Source organism: Strongylocentrotus purpuratus, unplaced genomic scaffold (assembly GCF_000002235.5).
Source record: "Strongylocentrotus purpuratus isolate Spur 01 unplaced genomic scaffold, Spur_5.0 spur5_scaffold_5, whole genome shotgun sequence".
Lineage (NCBI taxonomy): Eukaryota > Metazoa > Echinodermata > Echinoidea > Camarodonta > Strongylocentrotidae > Strongylocentrotus > Strongylocentrotus purpuratus.
The window spans coordinates 15,756,072-15,782,611 of record NW_022145611.1 but is presented as its reverse complement, the minus strand read 5'-3'; the positions used below and the strand labels follow the sequence as shown (position 1 = coordinate 15,782,611).

Below are 26,540 nucleotides of genomic sequence, written 5' to 3'. Positions count from 1 at the left end.
TCTACAAAATATTCAGAAATCAATGCTACCACTTCTACTCCTTCTTCCATTAGCATATCCTAACCATATATTAGGAACACATATATATGAAAACAAAAATCAAATTTGTAATATTTGAAATGTACAACAAATATTAGATGTGTGATAAATATGTATTAATAATATAAAGGTTTTGCCAAAGGAGAATAACAGTGTTTGTAACTAAAGAAATAAATTACAATATCCAATACAAAATGTCTGGCTCCTTTGGCAAAGTATTCAATGTACATGTATGTACCCGTATATATTACATTGAATGTATGAAATCGAAATTCTGAAAATTCATATACAAAATATATCAAATATATTATATTCACCTACTAATATAACATTTCATATTTCTCATCCAATATCAGGAAATGCTTGTAAATAAATTTGAAAATATTCCACACATATAATACATACATGTATTAGTGAATAAATTTTAATCTATTAAGTCATTACAAAACTTTCAACAGATACAATAAACAAATACCCTTTGGCTCTAATGCACTTCTTTGTGCATAGTCTCTATATTTCAAATGCACAACATTATGTGATCTCCATATACATGGAACAAAATCTGCTTATAGTTTACAGGAAATGAAATAACCATCATTTTCATGGATAGATATTCACTATCTTACAACCAGGAAGCACCTTCATATCTCTACAAATTCTACACAAACTGTATTCATAACAAAACAATACTGAAATAAAGTTGGTTCAATATCTGATGAGGTATTGACCTGAAAAATGTTAAGGTATGCAGTTATTGAAAGGTGAACCATATCCTCGTACCTTTCATTGCCTGGTAGTATAATGACATCAATAAACAAAGTCCTTTAAAAATATTAAGAAACAACAAAAATCCTGAATAACACCTTCAGTTCAAACAGTCAATTATGCAGTTGTATTCAAATGGATGCATCACAACCAAACCATTAATATAATGTTGACTGACGTACTACATATCATATAAGCCTGAATACGTTCAGGTATTCAGCCGTATTCCTGAAAAGTTGATAGCTTGAGTGCAATTTAGTATACCTATGTCTAATCTTAGTTTAATTCAGCACAGTAGTGAACACATGTGTGAAACCTGGTGTACACTTTTTCCTTTGAGCACTACTGGTAGGCAAAAATAGCACTCTATTCAACTGTGATAGCCGATGGCAGATTTCAGATGCAGAAAAGCTCTGTCAGGAATTGTCTCCAGTATATCTATATATGTGTACAAAGATGTCAAAAATATGATGCCTTTAATATTATACTTTGACATTCAGTTGTTCAAAGCATAGGAGTTTTTCATTTTTACTCAAAAAATATTTAAATTTCTGACTTTTCCCCATAGGGTTGCATTGCTTTTAAAGGGCTTTACTCGGATATCAGTACATACATGTACTTTACAAAATGAAATAAATTTTGTTGTTTTTATAAATCATGTCTTTTACTGGGGAGTGGTGCAAAAAGACTCAAATATACAACTGTCTGGGAGAGATAGACCTACAAAAGTACAATCCTGTCAGGCAACTTAAATGAGCTCCCACTGGAGTGTTTTTGCAATGCCTCAAAAAAACTATGGACAATCTTCTGAAATGATCACCCTATAGTTATCACTGACAGTTAGCTAGCACTGGACATGCATTCCAACTAGAAATAAGCAAGGACCCTGCATAATCATGGATACAATTCAGTCCTTTCCAAGAGTCTACAGGGGTATGCAGATTGACCGTTTCAACGGATGGTATCTAATGGTGATGAACTGAATACACTATAAGATACGTGATACCACACAAACAAAAATCACAAAGATAGATCTATCGTAAAAGAAGAATATTCTTGCCTTGAGGGTGCTGTCTGATATGCCTCATATTGACGTGTCCTTGTAGTGGAGGTTTCTGCTCAATGGATGGATGAAGATTGTACCCAGGAAACGGTAGCGTGGTGATCGAACACTCCGGAGTGGGTACTGATGCACCAGGCTGCTGGTAGTTAAGACGCTTTCTGTTGCCCAGACCTCCATCTTTAGAAGGTTTCTGCAAGTTGGATGGGGGATTAAATTATTTATTTAATCAAAGGGAATAATCAGAAGACTCCCAACTGCAAACAAAATCTGAAGAAATTCATATTCTTTGAAATGTTATTACTCATACAACATTCTTTCAGTTAAATATTCAATTCATTGACACCATCAACATGGTATATCATTCTTAGAATTCCTCTGGAACATAATTTCCCCCAAAGTTAGCATGTAATCTTCCAATCGTACATGCAAAATGTGCAAATACTCCTGACTCAATTCAAATCAATATAATTATGTTTCTTCATTGAGTTCCACAGTTCAGCCTCACAGCGTTGGTTTTACTCTGTGTGATTTCTATACTCATTTTAATCATTTGCTTCCAATCTTCTTTTGTCAAAGTAATACAGCACAATATCAGGCAACTCAGGGGTTAAGAATTTAGGGTGAATCAAAAGTAATCTTGGACTGGTAATGGCAAAAAAGTTGATTCTCACAGAATCAAGCTTGCACTGAGTGCCCTTTAAGAGTACACAGAAATAAAATTTGCCACACAAATCCACAGGTGTAAAGAACTCACATTATTCTAGATAAACAATTCAGAAATATAAGATATACCGGTAAGAGAATATGTTCTTTAAAGCAATCTTACAAGGATTCTTGATTTCTTGGGTAGCTGTTTGGAAGGGGTACCAGCCTCTGGGCTCTGACGTTTCATCTGGGTTGAAGGAGTCATTTCATTATGTTTCCTCCTATCATCTTTCACCTGTGTCTCTAGCACCGAACCAATGCTCTGAGATGCCTGGAGACACATTGGCTATTTACAGAGATGAAATGATAGAAGATAAAGATGTTAATTTCTCTTATACTGGTGGCATTGTGAATCGTTTGAAGGTATTGGTGGAATGCTATGAAATGCCAAGACTTTTTGTTGTTGTGCAAAATGAGCAGATTGTATATTAAGCATCACCCTGTATCTAGACAACTATAAACCCCCTTGGACAATTGTTGCCCCTCCCCAAAAAATTCAACCCCTAAGATAAATACCACTGGGGTATATAGCAGCTTCCTGTTGGTATACAGTGACAGCTATCACAGTTACCAACAAAACCCCACCTCTACTGCTCAAATATATTGCATATTCAAAAGTATACATGTTCATGTACCTGAAGTCGTGCATAAAATTAAGATAGGACAAATGATAAAAGATATTCAAATAGTTTCTGATGAATATGCATGCTTGACACATGAGAGGTTTTACTAACTGCGGAACAAAAATGATATCTAAAGCCTATACCCTAGTAAAATTTATTCCTTGGCGGGAGGGATGACTATTGCTGAGAATTGGGAAAAGAGACTTCTTCCAATCCAAACTTTCCTAGATTTCGATTAGAGTTCATTCTTAATCTTTGAGGTATGAATACATTATAGTAAATGTTTGAAATGTGTTGGGAGAGGGTGCTATCGAGAAACTCCCTCCCACCCAGTCCACAAAATTCATCTTATATATCACTTTGACATCATTTAAGTTTCAAAGTTATTCAAATCATACCCATCATTAGCAACAGAAATGATAAAAATAAAGGTATTCTGAGACATCCTGATGAATATGCATGTTCATGCATGGTCTGGGAGGTAGTACTTTTTAGTAACTGTAAAACAAATCTGACATGTTAGCTATATATATCCTGAAAAAAACTAAAATTTTGGCACTTCACAATAATTTGTCATCTTGTCCTTTAAGCATGGACTACTATAATTTCCAAAAACATTAATTCTTAGTGCGCCAACCTTTCCCAGATAGCACAAACTGTTAACCACACCTAGGGCCCTGGGAAGCGGGGGTGCACCCCCTGCAATTTTTTTTGGTATGATATATTTATTGTATATCATTTTGCTTCATTTATATTCAACAAGACATTCTAGGTTCTGTGGACATCTTTCCCTTAATTAGGGAATTTTGTTCAATCAGTCCAGAACACTGTCATGTGTTTGGTAAAATTGGTAGGAGAGACGCAGGCATGGCGAAACGGTGAACGTTCTTCTTAAAGGCCATCTGTACTAGTGTAAAGGAGGGATTAGACCGTCCTCCAAGGTCACTGGACAGGTGGTTATCTCATCAACTGAGCTCTCAAATAACATAAGAAAAAGAGGATCATGGAGAACCAATGGTCACCGATTAGGTATTGTTTGTTATATAAAGGGGGCCAGCAGCTACAAGTAGTGCAGTGGGGCTTTAATGGAAATGGTATAAAAATAAACGTATGCTTGACTGGGTCAAGACTGCAAAAATAACTTGTTTACAGGGAAGCATGCAATTTGGGGTATTCATTATATTTTGCTCGTAACTTTCTGCATTGAACGAGGATTTTTACTTAATTCTGTAGGACTTTGATCATCGAGGATGGCTGCTCACACAAATTAATTTGTAATAGTTGGCAATGACGTTCACTAAGGCTGTTCTGCACCCATGCTGAATGATCGTGTCTAAGCTTTTTCTGATTTATGTTGCTTTGGAGAATTTTATTGCTATCTTGAATCTTGCAGTGCATTCTTTTGTCTACCATATAATGTTCCTTCATGTAGGTGAAAATGATCTTGCCTCTAGAAACACTTCAAAGTCATATCACTCACTTGTTACTGTGTAATTATTTATCCCAATATATACTGTACTTATGTACCAGTACCCCCTAATCTTAACAAGTTACACACACGTTTAAAAGAAAGCGTACATTCATTCCGGTGTATATTGAATCTATAGAATTACTGTGGTTGGCAGGACATTTATTGACTGAACTTGGTACTTACAGTGCAAAGATTAGGATTTTGGTAGAATTTACGACAAAATTATACTATATATTTTTATGTAACAAGTCAAATATGTTTATAGCACACATTAATTATTTTCTTTAATAATGTGGAATATGGGAAATTTGACAACATTAATAAAATAATAATCGGCTCCCATCATAGTCTGCTTGCTGCATGCATAGCAAAAAAGTCTTAAGGTTCACAGACGGCCTAGCTGCTCCATAAGCAAAACGGACATGACTTTTGTTAATGAGTAGAAGAAATGGTGAGGTATGTTATTACATTATATTGGGTGCCCCCCCCCCCCAAAAAAAATAAAATTGGAATACATGTACAGGTAGTCAGGGCTTAAATTAATCCAAGGCCACCGAGGCCATGGCTGTGGATGGCCCTATTATTGGCCTTGGAGATATTTTGTGCCCTTTCCAATTCTTCCTATTTGTGCTGTTATATAGAAATGTGCCCTACAGAAAAGTGGCCTTGCCCTAAAAATATTGAAATTTAAGGCCTGGGTAGTTGATTTTTTAGGACTTTGCTTTGATCAACAGTTATTTTTTTTTCTCACCTTGCTGGCTTGCTTTTTGAGCAAAGCCTTGTGAAAGTTCATATCATGTATATATATATTTTTCTGCTTGTACCATGTTTAAAATTAATACACACGCTGTATTACGTTTTTGATTTTTTCTTGTACGATCCAACTGAAGGGCATGAAGGAATATCCAGTGGAAAATTATTCCAAGCAGTGGGACCCAAAAGTTGATATTATGAACTTACTTACATCTAGATGAATATTTCTTCTCTAGAACTAAACTACATTTCATATCATTGCTGGTCTGTAAATGAATGCTTGAAGATGATTGATTGCCTACAAGAATACAAGATGTAATAAAAGGCCAATAAATCAACTCAGAAGTAATTAGATATGGGAGAGATGCATCCACTTTCTTACTCTCTCGCAAACTCTTAACTCTCTGAGATTCATGCCATGAGCAATTGAGTTTGAATAATCAAAATATTGTGCATCAATCTATGACACAACATCTTAAACATTTTGTTGAATTATAAATAAATTATGCAAAGTTTCTGAAAAACACCTGAAAGTCGTGGAAAATTGTTTTTTTCTTCAAGAAAAATTACCCCAAATGACCCCTAATAATGGGTAGGGGTTTAGTGGCTTGAGCGGCACACCCCCCCCCCCCCCCTTGAAAGCGATTTATTCAAAACTAATTTTCTTTTAATTGCGCTCTCATTCATCAAAATAGGGACGATATGTGTGTATGTCTTTTTCAGTTTCAACATAGATGCACATGTACAGTGTATGTACGCAGCAGTGTTTTGTAAAAACTTGAACTGCTTCATCTTACTATTTGTTTTGTTTTGTTTTGTTCTTCCATCAGTGACGAGTTTAAATTTGTTAGTGTCTTCAGCACTTAAAGCACTTCCAAAATGCGTCTGAAAAAACTTGCAAGCAGGCGCAACTTATCAGCTCTGATGGCACTTATCCTGATGAAGGTTGTTTTGACATATGTGGGCGTACACTGGGTGGCTCTTGATAACAACAACGCTGAGGGTAATCTATACAAACTTAAGCACCAGGACACAGCTAACTCAGCTAAGGACAACAGTGCTCATCTAAAGACGTCTAACCTAAGTAAACTTCCCAGGAAGATTTTGGTTAATGACCCCAAGAATGTCCAGGTCCGTAAAGTTCGAGTGGCAGGAAGTAGATGGCTGCTTCATTTGTTTTCAAAGAGCACGTCTTTTTGTAATGGCAAGATTGAAATGTTAGACAGTGCCGCGGCAATGTTCAGGAATGCAGTAATTAATCCTTCCCTTGGCAGCGCCCAGGCACAAAGCAGAGCCAGTATCAAGGATGTACTTTTACAGAAGGAATCGCTGGAGTTTTACCGCCTTAAAAAGGGATACCTCATAGTCGACGATTGCTCCAATGTACCGGCCCCTAAAAGTGTACAAATTGACGGTAACCCGACACATGCTCCGCCGACGATTGCTCCGCCGACATTTACTCCGCAAAACGCGACAATTGCTCCGCGACATTTGCTCCGCGACATTTGCTCCGACGTCAAATGCTCCGCCGACATGTGCTCCGCCGACAGTTGCTCCGCCGACAGTTGCTCCGCCGACAATTGCTCCGCCGACAGATGCTCCGCCGACAATTGCTCCGCCGACAATTGCTCCGCCGACAATTGCTCCGCCGTCAATTGCTCCGCAAAACGCGACAATTGCTCCGCCGACATTTGCTCCGCCGACATTTGCTCCGCCTGAAGCGACACTTGCTCCGCCGACATTTGCTCCGCCGACAATTGCTCCGCCGACAATTGCTCCGCCTGAAGCGACAATTGCTCCGCCGACATTTGCTCCGCCTGAAGCGACAATTGCTCCGCCGACATTTGCTCCGCCGACAATTGCTCCACCGACATTTGCTCCGCCGACAATTGCTCCGCCGACAATTGCTCCGCCTGAAGCGACAATTGCTCCGCCGACATTTGCTCCGCCCAAAAAGTGTCCCATAAACTACAAATGCTACTAGTACTACGACAAATGCTTCGCCGACAATATTTTCTTTACACCTATTTTTTTCGTTTCTTTTTTTCTTCTTCATTTTCTGAATGCGTTTCTTGAAATAATGTAGATGAAATGAAATGAATGAATGTTGATGAAGTGGGAGGAAAAAGGAGTTACCTAAAAGTCATTTCGAATATACTGAAATAACTTTCCATCTATCACTGTACGTCCCATAATTATAATGTATACTTAACACACATTACATGTCGTGGGAAGTTTTTAAAAAAAAGTAGAGCAGCAAGCCACATTCCCCAATACGCGCATACCTCCTAGTTAATTTCAAGTAGCTCATCAATATGTAATACCTGAAATTACCTCGATCAATGCATCTTACTAGGTAAAGCATTATACAATGTAATAGGTCATCATGGAAGTTTAGAAAATAAGTAAGGGGGATTTACCAAGTGTTGATCTTTTTAAGAGTTTTATAAAGAAACAAAAAGATATTGAATATTTCTCAGCGAAAAAAAGGAACAAGCTTGTTTCGCATTTTAAGAAATGGCGATTTGACTTATGATACTCATGTTGATTTAACTTTTATTCCTGTGCCCCCTCACTCCCCTTTATGCACTGGAGTTCAAACTATGATTTATATGTGTACAGTATTTTTTTTACTATGTTTTTTTTTATAACTTTCTTGTCCTTTCATTTTTGTTAGTTGTTCTTATACATATTGGTTTTTTTGTTTGTCTAATTATTACCAATGACTTGTAAATATGTAATTTTTATATGACTGAAAATTTAATAAACACACAAATATAAAAAAAAAAGTTTAAAAAATAAGGGCACTTATATACGTAAGGAAGAAAACCCATTCAGACGGGAAAATGAGATGGCAGCCTTTCTGCTTATTCACATTTATACAAATCATTTTGTTGCAGTTTGATGTTAGTTCTTCATGATAAGCCAATTGCTCTTCTTCCGGTGGCTTCGTGAGTCCCTTAAATTATTTAGTGAAAACAAAGTACTCGAATGAAACGGAGTGTTTTGCACACTAACATATATATATTAAAGCTACATACACTTAACTAAAGGAAAGAAACCTTTAGAAAATGGACTGGATATAATTGAAAATATTATTCTAAACAAGAATGTACTACATGATTGTATTACTTTACGTTTCAATTTCACGAGAGAAATAGAACTCGAGAGGGGGAGCAGAGAAGAAGTGATGGAAATGAAAGAAGACTAATAGCATGAGAGGAAAGAAAAGAGCAAAGAAGACAAGAAAACGGTGTAAACAGGAAAAGGAGGAGCATGGGAGAGAGAGAAAGAGAGAGAGAGAGAGAGAGATAGCCTTGAGCTTTGGATCAGCTAATGAGTAATACATGAAACAGATTTTGAGCGGAGTAATTATCTTTCGCCGGAGAACTTGCGTAAGGAGCTATAATTTTATTTTTTATTTTTTTAAATCAAACATTATGGGGAATAGCAAAAAACGGTTGTCTTTTTTGCTCTTTTCTTTCCTCTCATGTTATTAGTCTTCTTTCATTGAGGTAATTTCAGGTCTTACATATTGATGAGCTGTTTGAAATTAACTAGGAGGTATGCGCGTATTGGGGAATGTGGCTTGCTGCTCTACTTTAAAAAAAAAATTCCCATGACATGTAATGAGTGTTTAGTGTACATTATGTGGGACGTACAGTGATAGATGGAAAGTTATTTCAGTATATTCGAAATGACTTTTAGGCAACTGCTTTTTCCTCCCACATTATCAACATTCATTCATTTCATTTCATTTACATAATGTCATGAAATGCATTCAAAAAATGAAGAAAAAAAGAAAGAAACAAAAACAACCCGTGAAAAAAAAATATTGTCGGCGAAGCATTTGTCGTAGTACTAGTAGCATTTGTATTTAATGGGACACTTTTTGGGCGGAGCAACTGTCGGCGTAGACCGAATTTTCCGTCTCTTTCGTTCGTTAGCCTCTTATTGGGGTAGGGTCGGCTCTCTCTTTAGAGACGGAAGCCGTTTATACACATGTCCTTGCTAACGCCACGGCCAGTTCTGGTCGTAGCATTTTGCCCCCAAAATCCCCCAAAATGTCATTTTACCTCGAGCATGTTATATTGTAAATTAGGCCTAGGCTATAATAAATCAGTTCCACTTACCAACTTGACTGAAATAATCAGTTTAATAGTCCCTTTTTAGGAAATTATGGGTCAAAATCGAAATCCATTTTGAAAATCTAAAGAGAGAGCCGACCCTACCCCAATAAGAGGCTAACGAACGAAAGAGACGGAAAATTCGGTCTACTGTCGGCGGAGCAACTGTCGGCGGAGCACCTGTCGCTTCAGGCGGAGCAATTGTCGGCGGAGCAATTGTCGACGGAGCAATTGTCGGCGGAGCAATTGTCGGCGGAGCAAATGTCGTCGGAGCAATTGTCGGCGGAGCATATGTCACCGGAGCAATTGTCGCTTCAGGCGGAGCAATTGTCGGCGGAGCAATTGACGGCGGAGCAAATGTCGGCGGAGCAAATGTCGGAGGAGCAAATGTCGGCGGAGCAAGTGTCGCTTCAGGCGGAGCAAATGTCGGCGGAGCAAATGTCGGCGGAGCAATTGTCGCGTTTTGCGGAGCAATTGACGGCGGAGCAATTGTCGGCGGAGCAATTGTCGGAGGAGCAATTGTCGGCGGAGCATCTGTCGGCGGAGCAATTGTCGGCGGAGCAACTGTCGGCGGAGCAACTGTCGGCGGAGCACCTGTCGGCGGAGCATTTGACGTCGGAGCAAATGTCGCGGAGCAAATGTCGCGGAGCGATTGTCGCGTTTTGCGGAGTAAATGTCGGCGGAGCAATCGTCGGCGGAGCATGTGTCATGGAACCCAAATTGACGTGGAAAATAATGACCACATAAAAGAACTGAATAAGGCAGTGGCAATTTCAGAGAATCATGCAGATGTCAAACAGCAATATGAGGGTGATTTTGTCATTATGATAACACGCTACGAGTATGCCAACGTATACTGGACTGTCATTGATCTCTATGATGCTTTCCTTCTGATGCAACTCTATAATAGAACATTCGACTCAACTGACCTCTGGATCTTTGACGCTCACCCACAGACAAAACTTGATGATATTTTCGATGGAGTGTTCAGGCATGTAATCCGACCAAACGATTTCAGCCGGCCCACTCGTTTCAGGTACTTAGTCCAGTGTTTCCATCGAGGGAAAAGCCCTGTTCTGAAAAAGATTCTTGAGCCTTTACCTCTTGTGAAAGAATTCAGAAGTCAAGTTACAGCGGCATTGAAAATTGATCTTCATCCGCTGGCAGATCGCAAAAGGCGTTGCGTGGAGATGAAACTCAACGTGCTCTTTATTTGGCGCAGGAATTATATTGCACATCCACGAAACCCATCAGGTGTTATTTCAAGAAAAATTTCCAATGAAGATGAACTGTTGACCGTAACAAAAAGTCACTTCCCTAAATACAGCGTCATCGGAGAACAACTCGATAAGTACCCTGTAAAGAGACAACTGGAGGTCATTGGTAACAAGGACATCATGATCGGCATGCATGGAGCAGCTTTAAGCTTTGTCGTTTTCATGCAGGAGGGATCGGGAGTTCTTGAGATGTGGCCAAAGGATCTACAGGGAAATTGGCACATGGAATATCTTGCCAAACGCAACTGGCTTTATTACAAATCCTGGCAAAACAACATTGAGAAAAATGAAGACAGGAAGGAAAAAAAGACTAAAATATCCACTGAAGTTGTGAAAAAGTTGGTGGAAGAGTTAAGTGAAAGTGTGTGCTCAAAATACATGTAGGAGTATTTTATGGTATCATCATTCCATCCAATGTTGGATAGGAACACATGTGAAAAGTGAACTTACATACCGGGATGTCATATCTCACAACTTTCTCATTGGCTGATATTACTTACATGATTTTACTTTATCAACGAAGTGCATGGACATGAGACGGATGGCGAGACTTTCTGTAAGTCTTCTCCTTAATGTGTTATTGTTCCTGTAGTTCCCTCAGTGAGTTAGATATGCAGACTTTAATTTATTTGTGGGGTCCCTGTTTAGCAGTTTATCCGTATTAATATCTGACTGTATACTGTATATTATATCCTGCATTCAAATTTGTTGGCTTTTGATTGGTTGAGAGCTTGTCACATGACGATTTTTTTTTAATGTAGGATATAAATGCCTTCTATTCGAGGTACTGGTTAAAACTATGGGCCTCGGTGACTCCAAAAGTACCATTTGCTTCGGGGCTGTGCCTCTCTGCAAATAGTACTATTTGAGTCACCTCTTGCGCATAGTTTTAACCAGAACCTATCGAGACAGTGTATATTTGTATAATATATATATATATATATATATATATATATATGTCTGTATACTGTATATATCTTGTCCAAATGACAGTGGCTCTTAATGGTAGAACAATACGATCTTTATCCTTGGCCAAACTTTTAACTGCTCTACTATCTGTTCTGGAGAGAATAGGTCTAGTGGGTTTGCTGACTTTAGAATACTAGCAACATTATTTTGAATGGAGAACATTAGCTTCATCTACAGATAACTTTGGTATACCTGTTCAGTGTTGGCAAGCACACCTTGTTTATTCGAAAGATTTCGGCCATTTCGACGAAAAATAATATTTTGTAAATACTATTTTGAGGAAACCTTGAGCCACCGTGAGTTTTGTGTCATATGAAAGATAACTAAATCATCTACATTTTGATGCCAATTTAAATGGAACTGAGATTACTTACTAAACATCACAATTTTAAGTAAAAACAGTACTTATCAATCAGCACTCCTTATCCTTTGAACTGTCTGCATTGCTAAATGGACAATCACCATATTCAAGCTAATAAATCAAGATACTGAACAAAATTAGCAGAAATGTTGGGAATTTTCAGTAACTGTGAAACAAATGTGATATCTCACGGGTAATAAACTAAATGTTGGACTGAGAGAGATGGTCTTTTAAAGCTACCAAAAACATACTTTTGGATGGTGATGTTAAAGAGAAGGTTGAGTTCTGGGAAAGAGGTAAAAAATAATTTGTGAGCGTGAAAGAACATCAGATTAAACATGTTCCCTGAAAAGCATGGCTCTTCAAATGCCTTCATATTCTAAATATGTCATGTAACATCGTAAAAATCAGGACAGATTTTTATGCCACGTGTTTGTGTAGTCCCATGTACATCTTTCTGTGTACGGTACAGTGTTTGTAACTTTACCAAGACTTGGCCAAATTTCTTATCATTTTGATGAATCCAGAACCTTGCAAAACACACTAATACTTATATGCTAGATGATCAACCTTTTCTGGTTGATTCCACACCGTTTCTTTCACAATGCAATCGCATGACCAGAACTCAACTTCATCTTTAAAGGTTGGTCCCCAGACGTCTTTACTCACCTATCCCACAATTAGTGAGAAAAAAAACCCCAACAATATTCTATTTTGAATTACAAGTTGGTTAAATAACAAAGGCAACTTATAACACTCCTCTTTTATTCTTTTTTTCATTCATACACTGTGTTCTGTCTCTTTTACTAAGACCATTGAAAATACACAAAGTTTGGAGTTTATTCAAGACTAAAAGAAAACATGAACAAGATGAAGTACTTCTATTTTGATTTATGAACACTGACCTCAAAATCTAGCAGATTTTCTGTTGTTTCACCGGGTCCTTCTGACTTTCTATCTCGTTTCACTTCTTGAATCTTATCATGGTTCATTGGTTTTTTTGTTATCACCAGGTCATTGTCCAGGGGCAGTGACACAGCAGAAACATCAAACTACAGTAAAAGGATACAATGTGAGAATCCATTCATAGTATATATATCTGAGTTTAAAACTATGGACAACAAAATATCAATCAAGAAGAAATTATTTCTTAAGTTGAGGTAGAAATATGGACACAATGTCTTTGAGTGTGTTGGTGGTTGCCAGCAACACTGTCATTTTTTATTGCTTTTTTATGAATGCTGATAATTTATTTGTGCCCTATGAACTCTAGTATAAAAGATTTAATAGAAGAAAAAACAGCTTGAAAGGGAGTACAGGTTACATGAAATGATAAAATATAAAATAGCAAGATGACCATATTAATGCTATAACAGCATTACTGCGCAATGACCAAAAATTAATATACTGTTACATCAAATGATATGATTATGAAGTAATCCTCCATTACAACTTGCTTTTCACATACACATTGTCTGAGCCACAAAATACATATCACTGGTATGTGTTTTCTTTTTAGTTAATCCTCGTTCTAATATCTTAGATATTCCTAAATTGATAATATTAGAAAGAAATCATTTCTGCTTAATCAAAGAGTATGACTTACAGAGAGGTCCATGATATGACATCCATGGGTCTTCCTTGAATGTGTACTCGACTTCTGGGGTGTACTGGTTGCTCTTGTGGCCTTCCCATTAGCTGCATCACTATGTTCTATCACAGCTGTCTGGTAGGATGAAATAATAAGCACCAACATATTACAATGACTCAATATACATTTTTGTACATGTGTTTAATTCAATTTATTGTGGTTTGGAGAATCTGGCATTAAAAGTAAAGGTAGAAGAGGAAAGAGGAGTAGAGGAAGAAGAGCACTATGATCGGATGATCTGCAGAGATGGCTTGAGTGGAGAGGAGTAAAGAACCAAGGCATGGAGCTCCTGCTGATGACCTTATCAAGGGCTCAGAGACACAAAGACATAACTCCACCCAACACCCTACTGAAAGCAATGGCTAGTGAAACAGACTTAACTCCTTGAAGCCCAAGTGCTCAGTGACACATGAACTACTTTTTCTCAAAATGGCCTATATGGAGTAACGTCTTTGTGTCACTGACCCCTCATGTACTTCCATGTAAGTGCAAGCTCTAATTTCGATACCCTATTTACTGGAAATGTGCTAGAGATATAAACCCCTAAAGTGAAAGCAAATGTGTGTGTATCCAGAGAAACAAAACAGAATGAGTGTGTGGTAAAGTGTAGAAGTGAACTGCAAATCAAATACCTTTTTCAGAATGCTATTCGAAGAGGAACAATGAGGTAGGGAGACATTGAAAGGAGTGTTCATGCTGGGGTCTACAGGATCAAAGACTTTGGGCTTGGTTTTCAGCTGGAATGAAACTTGCTTCTTTCCATCCTGGTAAAAAGTAGACAAATTTATGTATTATCATGTAACGATTACAATTGCAAGTTTGTACAAATAAATGTAACGTTGGTCTTAATGAGGAGGATGCTCGAGTTTAAAACTGTTTTTGATCATGCATTTAAAAGCACACTGTTACAATTGCAAGTTTGTATAAATCAACGATAATAATTCTACATCTTCAGTAGATTGTAGCCAAAAATTTTGGACTGCAACCATCTGTAAGACATTGTTTAATCAGAATGTATTATTTGTATGCTTACAAGTTATTCAACAGAAGTAGATGAGTTGCAAAGTTTATTTGAATGCATGTTATAAAAATATGATAGTAGTTCCACATTTTCAGTAGAGTATAGCTGAATATTTCAGACTGCAAACATTCGTAAGACATTGTTTAATCAGAATGTATTATTATTTGTATGCTGACAAGCTATTCAACAAAATTATATGAATTGTAAAGTTTATTTGAATGACTGTTATACAAATATGATAGTAGTTCCACATCTTCAGTCGAGTAAAGCCAAATATTTTGGACTGCAAACATCTGTAAGACATGTTTTAATAGGAACGTATTATCTGTATGCTTACAAGCTATTCAACAGAAGTATATGAATTGTAAAATTTATTTGAATGAATTTTATACCAATATGATAGTAGTTCCACATCTTCAGTAGAGTATAGCCAAATTTATATGACTGCAAACATCTATAAGACATGGTTTAATTAGAATATATTACTTGTATGCTTATAATTTATTAAACATTAGTATATGAATTGTAAAGTTTATTTGAATGAATGTTATAAAAATATGATAGTAGTTCTACATCTTTAGTAGATCAGTTGTATGATTTTGACATAAAAAAACAAATTAGTATGTATCAATCATGTCAATGAAGTTGAAGTTGAAATTAAGCTCATTCCACTCTGGTGGAAGGAAAGTTTTCTGCCATGAATATATTGACCAGTTTGGAATATCAGATATCTTACCTAATGGATCTTTTTCAAAGTTTTCTCAAATTCTTATGTAAATTATTTGACTTCAACATACCAGATGATAAAGCTAAACATTATTATCTTTTCTAATTCCATGAGAAGGTTGCTCAAGACCAGAAGTGTAGGGAGAGAGTGTCATCATGGCGCGAAAGTTAAGTAACCCCTCGTAAGAGGGAAAATGATGACTTTAATAAAATTGATGATGATGAATGACATACCTTTCCGGATAATTCACCAATGCTATCATGATGCGGCTGTGCAGTCTTTGTTGGACTTTTCTTTGCAAGTGGTACTTTCTTGCCAGTAACTTTCAGTTTGGGTTCATTCCCTGCTGCAAATAGTTCAAGGAATATGAAGAAACATTGTTACATTGCTAATTCAATTTCTCTGTTAAATATAATTAGCTTCATATCAAATCATTTTTTGGACCTAACTACCGGTATGCAAAAAATGTGTCATTTAAACTTCCTATGCCAAAATTTGCAAGTGAATTTCTTTTTACAGTCCCAACAGAACGACTTATACAGGGTTGACTGTATTTTGCTTTGGCCATATAGTTTTATCTACCATACAGATTTTTGTTCACAATTTTGACACTTCATCAAATTTTTAGTTCAATTGTGAAGAAAATCAGGAAAATGCAGAGACTACAAAGTAGATCTCATGAAATACCTTTTTTCTTTGAAGGAGATCTAGTGAGGCTCGTGTCGCTTTCTTCGCTCAAAAGGCTGTAAACAGATCTAGTAGTAGTCTGCAATTTCTTTTCCTTCTCTGACAAATTATGTCCTCCTTCGTGTAATAAAATGACAACGCATTTCTTTAATGAGAAAAATGAAGTGAGTATTGTATACTAAAATAAAGAAAAAAAGAGTGACAAAGATGATCATAGACAATGAGAAATAAAATGTAATAACATCTCTGAATTTTAATGTCTTGGCAACTATTACAAGTACAGTACAGTAAAACAACTGTGAAACCAAAAAAATTGGGGGAATCTAAATCGCTCACAAAATTTGTGGACATTTCATGCATGCAAAAGTTTTTGGTATTACATGATCTCATTAAGCTACTGCTTCTATGGATATGTCTTTCTTTACTTGGTAAACAAATATTGTAACCAAATTCAATTAAGTTTCCATAACTACACTTTTGGAATATTGACCATTTCCATTCTAACCCTTTGAGAGCGAGCCCACGCACAGCCATTGTTTCCCATGTGACGGAGCGATTTCGGTTACATCGCCAGTAATGGATAATTTGGAGGTGCTTTCTACTCTCGCCTACCATTGCGCCTCATTCAGTCATTTTCGTGATTTTTAGTAAATGTAAAAATGAAAGATCAGACTTTTTTCTTCCTAAAAATATAAGTTTTGTTCTTCAATACGAAAAATAAGGTCTGTTATTTTTGAGGGAAATTGCCGTCTTATTTTGCTGAAGCTTCACGTCTTTCCTTTTCAATACACTCACAATACAAAATGCGCAAGCACCTCCGCACGCGCAGATCGGTCGATACCTCCATCCATTCCCCTATTGTCAATGACAATGATTGTCTTCTGCTAAAGCTCGGCCAATTATCCTACATCCTCTTCTTTCAAAACAGTAATCTTCCAGAGTAGATACTTCTTTACATTCGTTTGTTCCTCTAAGGGTAGGGTCCTGAGATAAGCTGAGATAAGCGTTTCATAAAAGAGGAGGTCCATACATGAATGATTCGCTAAATTGGTCAAGTTGATGAAATAAAAATGCACTGGTAATCATAGGGGAGAAGAATTACCAACTCCTTTTATCAAAGCATACTTTTATATTTACACAGTTTAGAGTTAGGTCGGTTATTTGTAGCCAAGTGAAACACGGCAAATCGCAAATTTAATTTAAAAGGAATAGGTCTTTATGAATAGGACTACTATAGGCCTAATAATATTATTATATGAATAACTACAATACATCTATCGAAATGTGGGAAAAAACGCCCTCTCATATTGACCAGCAAAAATCATCCAATCACCGATGGAAAATTTGCCATGTAATCATCTTCACCAACAAAACCAATAATCCAAAGCCTTGAATCAAGGCAAGAATGAAAAAGGGACGCGCATGTACGCGTCCGTCTCTAGCTGTACGGTTATTTCGATCCGAACACTAACTTAGGGTAAAGTTGAAATGATATCACCTTTTTCTCGATTTTTTTCCATGTAACTTTATTATTTTTTTTAATAGATGAGATGAATGAATATATCTAAATAATACTTCAAAGAACTTTAGCACATAATATCTAATAATAAGCTGGAAAACTTTGTCAATAAATTAGGGATACATCTCGGCTTCTGTAGAAGCCTGTCGTCACAGACTTAACAACTCGCTCGGTTTCTGTAGAAGCCCGTCGTCTCCAAAGTGTTAATCAACACAACTGGACCTACCTGAAAAGATTTTAGAAGTGGACCTCTTCTTGTTGCCATTAGGTGAACCTTGCCCAAGAATTGAATATGATGATGAAGACTCACGGCTGTAATTTTGAGGGCCATTACCTGTAAAAATAAGTCGGATTTACATTAGATATGTAGATATTTTTTAGCAGTTGAATAATCTGTACAAATCAGTGCTCTTGAAAAATATGCACAAAAACCCATCATAATATTAAATTTTTTAATTTAGCTATAATCTACTTAAGATGTGGAATTACTATCATTGATTTATAACTTGCGATCGTAATCTAAATCTATGTGCTTGTAATTAACTGTTCGACAACTCTATGACAAAACTAGATGAAACTTCGTCTACGCGCAGTCGAAAAAATGATGCCTCCATCACTTTATAGAGCAATTTTACACACTAAAACAGAAGCAATTTTTCAAATTTAAGTTCAATTGTAATCCACTAACAGGTTCTCAGAATATAGTGATCACAAGCTATTTTTGCATACATAATGAGCCCTTTGACTTTTGACCTCGTAACCCCAAAATCTAATCAATTCATTGGCTCTGCAAGTTTTAAAGTTTGGCAGGAATCCATCAACCGGTTCTTGAGATAACGCGATCTTGAGCACTGGATGTACGGACAGACGACCTGAAAACATAATGCCTCCGGCTACTTCGTAACGGAGGCATAACAATGGTATACGGTTATTCCAATAAAATTGTGCATCATCTTTGAAATGTACAAATATGACTATGACATAATGAGTGTTCTCAACATGATTTATGTTGAAATTATTATAGTGTATTGAAATTGCTCTTTGCAATTGTGTTTTGCTTACCTTTTGATTGGGACTTCATATATGGCGCTCTCTTATTGGACATCTGTGTCAGTTTCAGAATTCTGCTCGATATGGTGCTAGACTTTCTCTTTTGCTCTAGAGAAAAGAAAAAACAAACATTATTCATTATGAAAGCATATATATGTTCAAAGCTTAGTCTTGCAAGCTACCCTTTATACCGAAGAAGAATGCCATTACATCATTTCATTTACATGGAACTCCTACAAATTGAACGGTTGTTTGTTGTAAACATCCAGAGGATGATGTACGAATAAATTGTGGAAGCTAATTCCAGGAGTTGAGGAGCTTATCTTTGTCTCCAGCTGTGGTGTATGTTCAAGGTACACAGAGAGTAGGTACTGTACGTACTACATCAGAGTCATGAAGCCAAGTTCATGCTTTCCTTTGAAGGCCCAAAATACAGTCAAATAGTTGTTTATCATTAAGCTTTCCAACAATGGTAATAACAGTTGTATTACATGTCTGCTGGTATACTAAAGTTGCCTTATTGTACAATACAAAATAAATGGAAAAGGGTACTCCTGTCAACCTGCTCCTTGATAATCCCTTTGACTCCCCTTTTGTATAAGCTTTGCCCACTGCTTTTAGAAGGAACAGTACCTACTGAATAAGACCATTGCCCCACACAGAAATATAGTAAAAGTGAGATATATTTAATATACTTGGTACCATATCCATTAAACATGACTAGTTTTATACCACTTGTCATGTCAGGAACCAATTGTTCCTTGTCTTTCAGGATGGAGCTATTAGAAAGTTAGACTTTCCACATGTTTTACCTGGTAAATCCCTGGGTAGCTCAATATCAGAGTACTCATTGTCCGAGTCTTCACAAGTCTCTGCATTTGTGAGGGTCGTCTCTGCATCAGACAAGGTTGTGTTTTCTTCAAGAAAGTCTAGGAGAGGAATCCATATTTAAATATTAGGCTATGAGAAAATTCAATCACTCATGGAAATGCAAAAGAATTAACTGCCAGAAAATGATAACTTAAAAACTCTTCTTTATCTTAGTATACAATATCATTTTTATGCCTATGTTTATGCGGTTTGTAACACCAATGGGAAACAAATTTCTGTATTATCATAAATGGACAATAAAACTTGAATCTTGAATAGATAACAGCCAACTGGGTCATAAATGCAGGTGAAGTCTAATTGTTAACATTACCATCTCCATTTTCATTATCCACTAACAATTTATTTCTATATCATAATCACTTAGAAATAGAGATAGAAGTTCAGGTTGTTTTATACATACTGCATATAAAACATAGAGCATATACAGCATAGGAAAGAATACATTATTGTACTGTAGTTAATGCATTTTGTCATTAATCACACTTTGAAAAAAAATTATACTTAGAATGTAATAATGCAATTTCAGTATCAACATACTTATTTGTTTTTGTTTTACTGCTGTTCTATTGTTATACTGCAGTAAAACCCTAGCATAGGAATAAATAACCATTTTATTTTTAGATAACACACCTTAACAGTAATCATGGTCAAATATAACTACATTTTTATTTTGCAGTTAATTTGTTTCATTGACAGGTATTCTTACTATTATGCCTCCCCTGACTTTATTAAAATGGTACTTAAAAATATTTGTTTAAAATCATAAAATGAGGTATTTGAAAAGAAAAGTGCAAGGGTCTCCTTGAAAAGTATATAGTTACATACACTTGATTTAACAATTCATAAATAGGATAATACATGATATTTCGTATGTGAGCTCGCTGAGGTGACCACAGAATAAACATCTTGGATCTATGCATCAGTTACCTGAAAGGTACACAATGGAGTCATCAATATCATCACTTGGGTCTTCATGAAGGGAGGTTCTAGCCATTGGGGAATAGTGTCTTCCGCCTAACCTTTTTCCTTCTATTTTCAGAGGAGTTGGCTTCTGTAAAGATAAGAAAATAGACATTATGTGGTGGTATAACAATCCTTGCTCTTTGTATCAGATATGACGAATACATTCCAAAATAAATAAACTTCAACACTGATTTTACAACCAGACATTCTAAAAACACATTAAATACCAGGAAGTAGTTATTTTCCTCTTTGAATATTCATTTCCGAATAACAAACTTTTCCCCAAATGCATTAATTCCATAAATGTCCTCATCTTAAGTAGGACTAAGAATGAATGAATTCACTATCAGAACATCTTTGAAATGTCAGTTCTTGGTTCACATGCACTAGATAAAAAATGACCTGGGCCCTGTCTTATGAAGAGTTGATATTAATCGCAACTTATTTGTGATTGATTTAAAATACAACTATGTACAAAAAGAAATCTATAGGAGACTGCAAACTAACAATTGATTTAGATCAATCACAACTCTTTACAAGACGGGGCACATGACTATCCTTTTTGGAATCAAGACTACCTTTTAATGAAAGAATGCGGGTGAGTGACTGTACATGTTATTCTACATAGTATCTTTCTATTAAAGATGATTCTTACCCTTCTTGATGACTTTTGTGATATTGGTTTTGACATCCTCTTCATTGTGGCTCTAGGAGAAAAATCAAACCAGGGACGTACACGTATTACATGTCATCATTTAGAAAAGCATAAATACAGAGCACTATCTAGTGAATGAAATAATTATGAAAAATAAAACAAATATAAGTGCAGCTGTCAATGTTTTAGTTCAAATGCACAAAGAAGTTCATATATGCCATTCTTGTAATGCCTAGAATTCTGGTCAACAGACTTTGAATTGAGCCACTATCAAAGTAATGGTACAGTTCTCAATGGCATGTTTTCAATGCTTATTAAAAAAACAAGAGGTTATGTCATATTTGTGCACATATCCTGTCTAAGGTCATTAGACATTAATTTGTGATTACAGCATTACATTACATATTTTTTTTCTTTAGTACTGCAATGAAGGTACAAACTTGCAGCTTGGATACTTACTGAAATGTTTCAGCCATGTTACCTTCATCCTGATCACCTGTCTCACTTTCTGCAATGGACTTGAGGGCTACAGTTGAAGACGATTAACATAACGACAAACTTACAAGTACAATTACATTTTACGGTTTCACATTTTCAACATGAAGTTGATGTGGACAGACCACATTACCACACCAATACATACTTCTCCTTCAAACATTGCTCTTGGAAGAAGAACAGAAAATCTATTACTTTACAATAATTGTGTGAATTGCACGGGTCTATTTTTACCAATAGATACCGGTAACCCATTGATTACACATACATTCAATACATTTAAAAGTGATCAAAGTGACAGAGACGAATTGTCCAGTCCCTTCAATGGATAAAAAAATTAACAATGCAGAGAAATGACAGTGCAATACAGCTCTATGGTACCACCAGTCAGATTGGTAAAAGTAACTATATGAAAGACTTGGTTTTACCTGTAAAAATAACTTTGATGGAAATATTACTTTAAATAGTTCACAAGGGTTTTGAAAACATACCTGTAAGTGGTCACTTAACAAAGTCAAAAGCAATAGTCACAGTACCTTGATTTTATGTTTTATTTTGTAGGCAGAATATGTAATTTTTCACATACCAGTCACTTTTGTTTTCCTCTTGGCAGCTGCATAACTTAGCAGCTCAGAAAATTCATCAACATCAGCCTTCTTGGAAACAGGCTTCAATCTAGAGTATGTGTTGAGAAAGCGTGACATACTTTCAATCTAGCCTTCTACTATTTCCAGGGTACTAATCAAATCAAGTCAAGAATCATTGACAAAGTCATTGCCTCCTCTGGTCAATTCAAGAATTTAGGGTCTAGAGAGAAAAAGAGAAAGAGAGAGAGAGAGAGAGGTTGATGTTAAAAGAGAGAGAGAGGTTGATGTTAAAAGAGAGAGAGTTATTTAAAATTTGTAGATCCACATGCGATAAAACCAAACTGTACAGTAACATAGACAACAACAAAATCAGTTTATTTCATTCAGGGATACATTTATGTTCCGCTGATAATGTTAAAAAAGCCTCCTCTTTTGCTAGGGTCACATTACCCAAAAGTAGCCTGCTCGGCTGCCGAGCGGCGAGTTTTTAACCAATTCTGCCCGGTGGCTGCCCGGCCACCGAGCGGCGGCCGCCCAGGCACCGCTCGTTTTTAGGGCATCGCTCGGTCGCCGCTGAAGTTTTAGCGCGGAGTTAAAATTTGGGCGGCGCCTGCTCATTTTTCACTCTCCGCCCAAAATACGCTCGGTGCCTGGGCGGTCGCCGCCCGGGCACTGACCTAATTGCTGGGCAATGCTTAATTCCAGCAGTGACCGAGCAGGCTACTGATCGGTCGGTCGCTGCTCTGATTTGTGACCATAGCTTAAGTCTAACTCCCACAGCTTCTCTGTCTAAACTAAAGTTAAACTCTACCAACAACAACAAAATTTGAGTTTGGGTCGAGAATTCTTTAGATAACAAGATCAATTGAATATTCAAGATAGCCTAGACTAGATCTGGGATCTAGTATAGTCTACAGCCTATGCTGGAATCAAGACTAGAGTCTAAAACTAACTTAACTAGGCCTAGATCATAATTCAATTGTTAGATTGTAACATAGTTATTGTAATGTAAACTCATAAAGATAACCTCTCACCAATATAAATTCAAACCACCAATCATCCACAAACCACTGCCAAACTCAAATAAATCCTTTCTCCTAAATCTCCAACAAAATTGTCGCAGAGCCCTAAATAAAAAAGACTGACCCAGAAGATGTCCAGTGCAGGTCTGTCTGTCTTTTATTGTAGGCTGTTATGCAGCAACATACTGAACATTTTTAAGCAAAGTATATATTCAAATGAAATACATCATAAACCAATAGCAATAAAGGATTTGGGAGTAAGACTAAATATTCATAAGGGAAAGGAGAAGAGAATCAATGATAAGTAAGAAGTGGAAATGTCCTAATACCCATGAATAAAGAATGAGAAGAGAACAAATAAACATATTACCAGGTGAGATGCAAGACTTGGTTACAGTATGTAGAGGAGATGAATGGAGGAAGGAATTGGGTTGAATAATTAAAGTAAATGATTAAACATGTAAAGTGAATAAGCAAATGATGTGAAATAAATATGTAGGCCTAGGCCTATAGAAAGAAGAGACGAGAGAAACAAATACCGGTAGTACATGTAATTGTAACAAATACAAGTACGGAAGGAGTCTAATTTTAACTCTTTGATTCTTAGTTACAGTATCAAGACAGTGTCCTGTGTAGTGTTTATATTTGATAATAACATTGTTTATTGTGCCTTAATTATTTTCAAATCTTCAAAATGTAGCTCGTGTAGGCCTAATTAAATGCACTCCAGCAAATCATAGTCGAGTCAATGCTAATGCGTATTGACCTCTACTACTAGCACTGCATACTTGCTGAGAGGCAGGTATAACACACAAATACACACACCACACACTATTGCATAGTGCATACTAATGCACACAATAATATCAATGTGGCTGATCGGCAAATTTTACACTAGATTCCGTCTAGAATAAGATCTACAATTTGAATTTTTAAATTATTCTTTTTAACATCAGTTAAGTTGAAAAAAATTGTATTTTACTGCTCAATGCTAGACTATTTAGTGAAATCAGTTGAGTTTTGTACAGACAGTGGTGTTTGAAATGTTGAGAATCAATAAAACAGCTTAATAGTGACCCAGGATAGTAATGGCTAATGCAGCTAGCATGAATCAAAAGATCTAGATCAGGGAGGTGAAAGAAAGGAGGCGAAACTCTTGTAGTTTATTCAAACGCATTTGTGAGTTCTAAAGTGTAACAATGGGATGTGTAACATTCCACTTGGCTTTGAAGTTCCATGCTCCGAACCGCGCTTCCACTGGGGGGACTTTTGGAAGCCAGGCACCAGTTTTACATTTATTACAAAATATTAAATTACGAGCAAAATGTCAGTGGAAATCAAAAACCTTATTGGGAAAAGTGCATCAAACAAATTTTCAAATTTAGTACTTCGTCCCTCCTATAAATTTGTGTGCCAGAGTTGGTAAAACTAAATTACATCCTGTCAAAAACTCAAAATTTTAGGATAATGCGCTAATTTGTGCATGTTTTAATGTCCCGTTATTTAGATCTAGATCTAGATCTAGAAGTCTAACTTGTTAGATCTAATCCATGATTTACAATCTTCAATAACATTAAGCTTGCTAATGCGTGTTTTCGCTTGTTAAAAAAAAAAAAATTTGAAGTTAAAAAAAGGATGAAATTACACAAGTTTGTGTTCGCTTGTTCTAGATCTACTCTTGACTTTACACATTCAGCAATGGATGAGAAATCATTGAAAGGGACAGCGAACAGTTGCTGTGATACCATTTTCCAATTTAGGATTAGGTCTAGGAATGCTAAATCCTGGAATTTCATGCGCTCTTTTACTCAACAGTTTTAGCCTAGTGCATAACTTTTCGGTGGCTTGGAAGTTGGAGCATGGGGTCAATTAAGGAGAGCGCCTTGATTCCAGTCCTTCTCTATCACGTCCCTGTCTAGATCTAACATAACAAGTAACAACAGTAGATCTTGATCTAGATCTAACTTAGATCGAACATTAACATAACAGTAACACTAACAGTTCACTAACACAGTAACAGTAACACTCAGTAACAACAATTCAACAACAGCATATTGTCACTAACAACAAAGTAACAGTGAGAATTACAAACGAATTCCAAGGCCAGAAGGACAAGCAAAGATGAAGGCACTGGTCACTGCCTTTACAACTAGCCAGTTAGGGTCGCCGCAGTCCCGGCATCGGGGACCATTCCTAAAATACATGAGGTCCAACCGCTAGAGCAGCCATTATTAGCAAGGGCAAGTCCAATCAAGGGCCAAGGCAAGGCAAGGCAAGCTGCACTCAGGCAGTCGAGTCCCTATTTAATTTTTTACCACCAAAACGAATAGACTTCTAACAGTTAGGCCTAGATTCATAAATTCTTAATTAAAACCCATTCTAACCTTATTCTGTTATGCGTCCTCCAATCCCGTCTATCCAATCTCATAAATCCATTCTGAGTCAAATCAAAATTTTACATGCCGACCGAGCATCAAGCATTTTTCAAGAACGACAAGGTGCAATGAATTTTATGCAGCGAATTAAGTGAAGCGAATATGGCGCCTCGAAAAATAGAAGTACCCGATCGCAAAGTTTTAGATATCGGTATCGTATGTACCTTTTTTGTTTTTACAATTTCTAAGGGGGGGGGGGGGGGGGGGCTGCAGCGGGCGAAACTTCTAACTAGAATATAAGTCAGATTTTGGGAATCCTGCCAGTTTTCTCAGACTCGCTGGGGTGGGATAAATCCAAATTTTCCCCTTTGAACCGTCCTATACTGACCCATGTAACTTGTTCTATTTCAAAGGGGGAAGGGCTTTTGGGATGGGGGGGGGGGGGGGTCCGCCTAATGCAAATGCCTCAGATACTCTTTTAACATTTCCCCAAAAGCCATTTTGTCAGCTAGAAGTAGCATACAACATGCTGGTAATGGAAGATCTTGCGTAAGTGGGGTGATGATGAACTTGATAAGTTTATTGTCAATAATTTGTATTATAAGATCTAATAATTTTGTAGCTAGAACTTTTTAAACCTCAGTACCATGTAATAGGATCTGACGAGGCAGATGAGGCAATTAGTTACTAAGATTAAAAAGTATGCAATTGTTTATGGTTGCGATTCAGTTTATTGGTTTCAAT

The 26,540-nt window shown here is 36.6% G+C and overlaps 1 protein-coding gene across 2 annotated transcripts; it reads right to left on the bottom strand.

Moving 5' to 3' along the window:
- Positions 1-391: 391 nt before the first annotated feature.
- On the bottom strand, positions 392-25,984 carry LOC754339. Of its 2 annotated transcripts, none has more exons than XM_030999262.1 (16): positions 25,806-25,984; positions 22,399-22,619; positions 21,777-21,843; positions 21,318-21,369; positions 20,627-20,750; positions 19,621-19,737; positions 18,821-18,916; positions 17,985-18,092; positions 16,240-16,356; positions 15,786-15,898; positions 14,437-14,568; positions 13,760-13,879; positions 13,059-13,205; positions 2,694-2,858; positions 1,865-2,057; positions 392-1,242 (listed from the first exon to the last, which is right to left on the bottom strand). In XM_030999262.1, exons 2-16 carry the CDS (start codon positions 22,514-22,516, stop codon positions 1,175-1,177), a joined length of 1,737 nt encoding a protein of 578 aa, XP_030855122.1. In that variant the 5' UTR covers positions 22,517-22,619; positions 25,806-25,984; the 3' UTR covers positions 392-1,174. The 2 variants fall into 2 exon arrangements, with proteins under 2 accessions (XP_030855122.1, XP_030855123.1); XM_030999263.1 differs by having other exon boundaries at positions 15,786-15,895.
- Between the last annotated feature and the right edge of the window lie 556 nt (positions 25,985-26,540).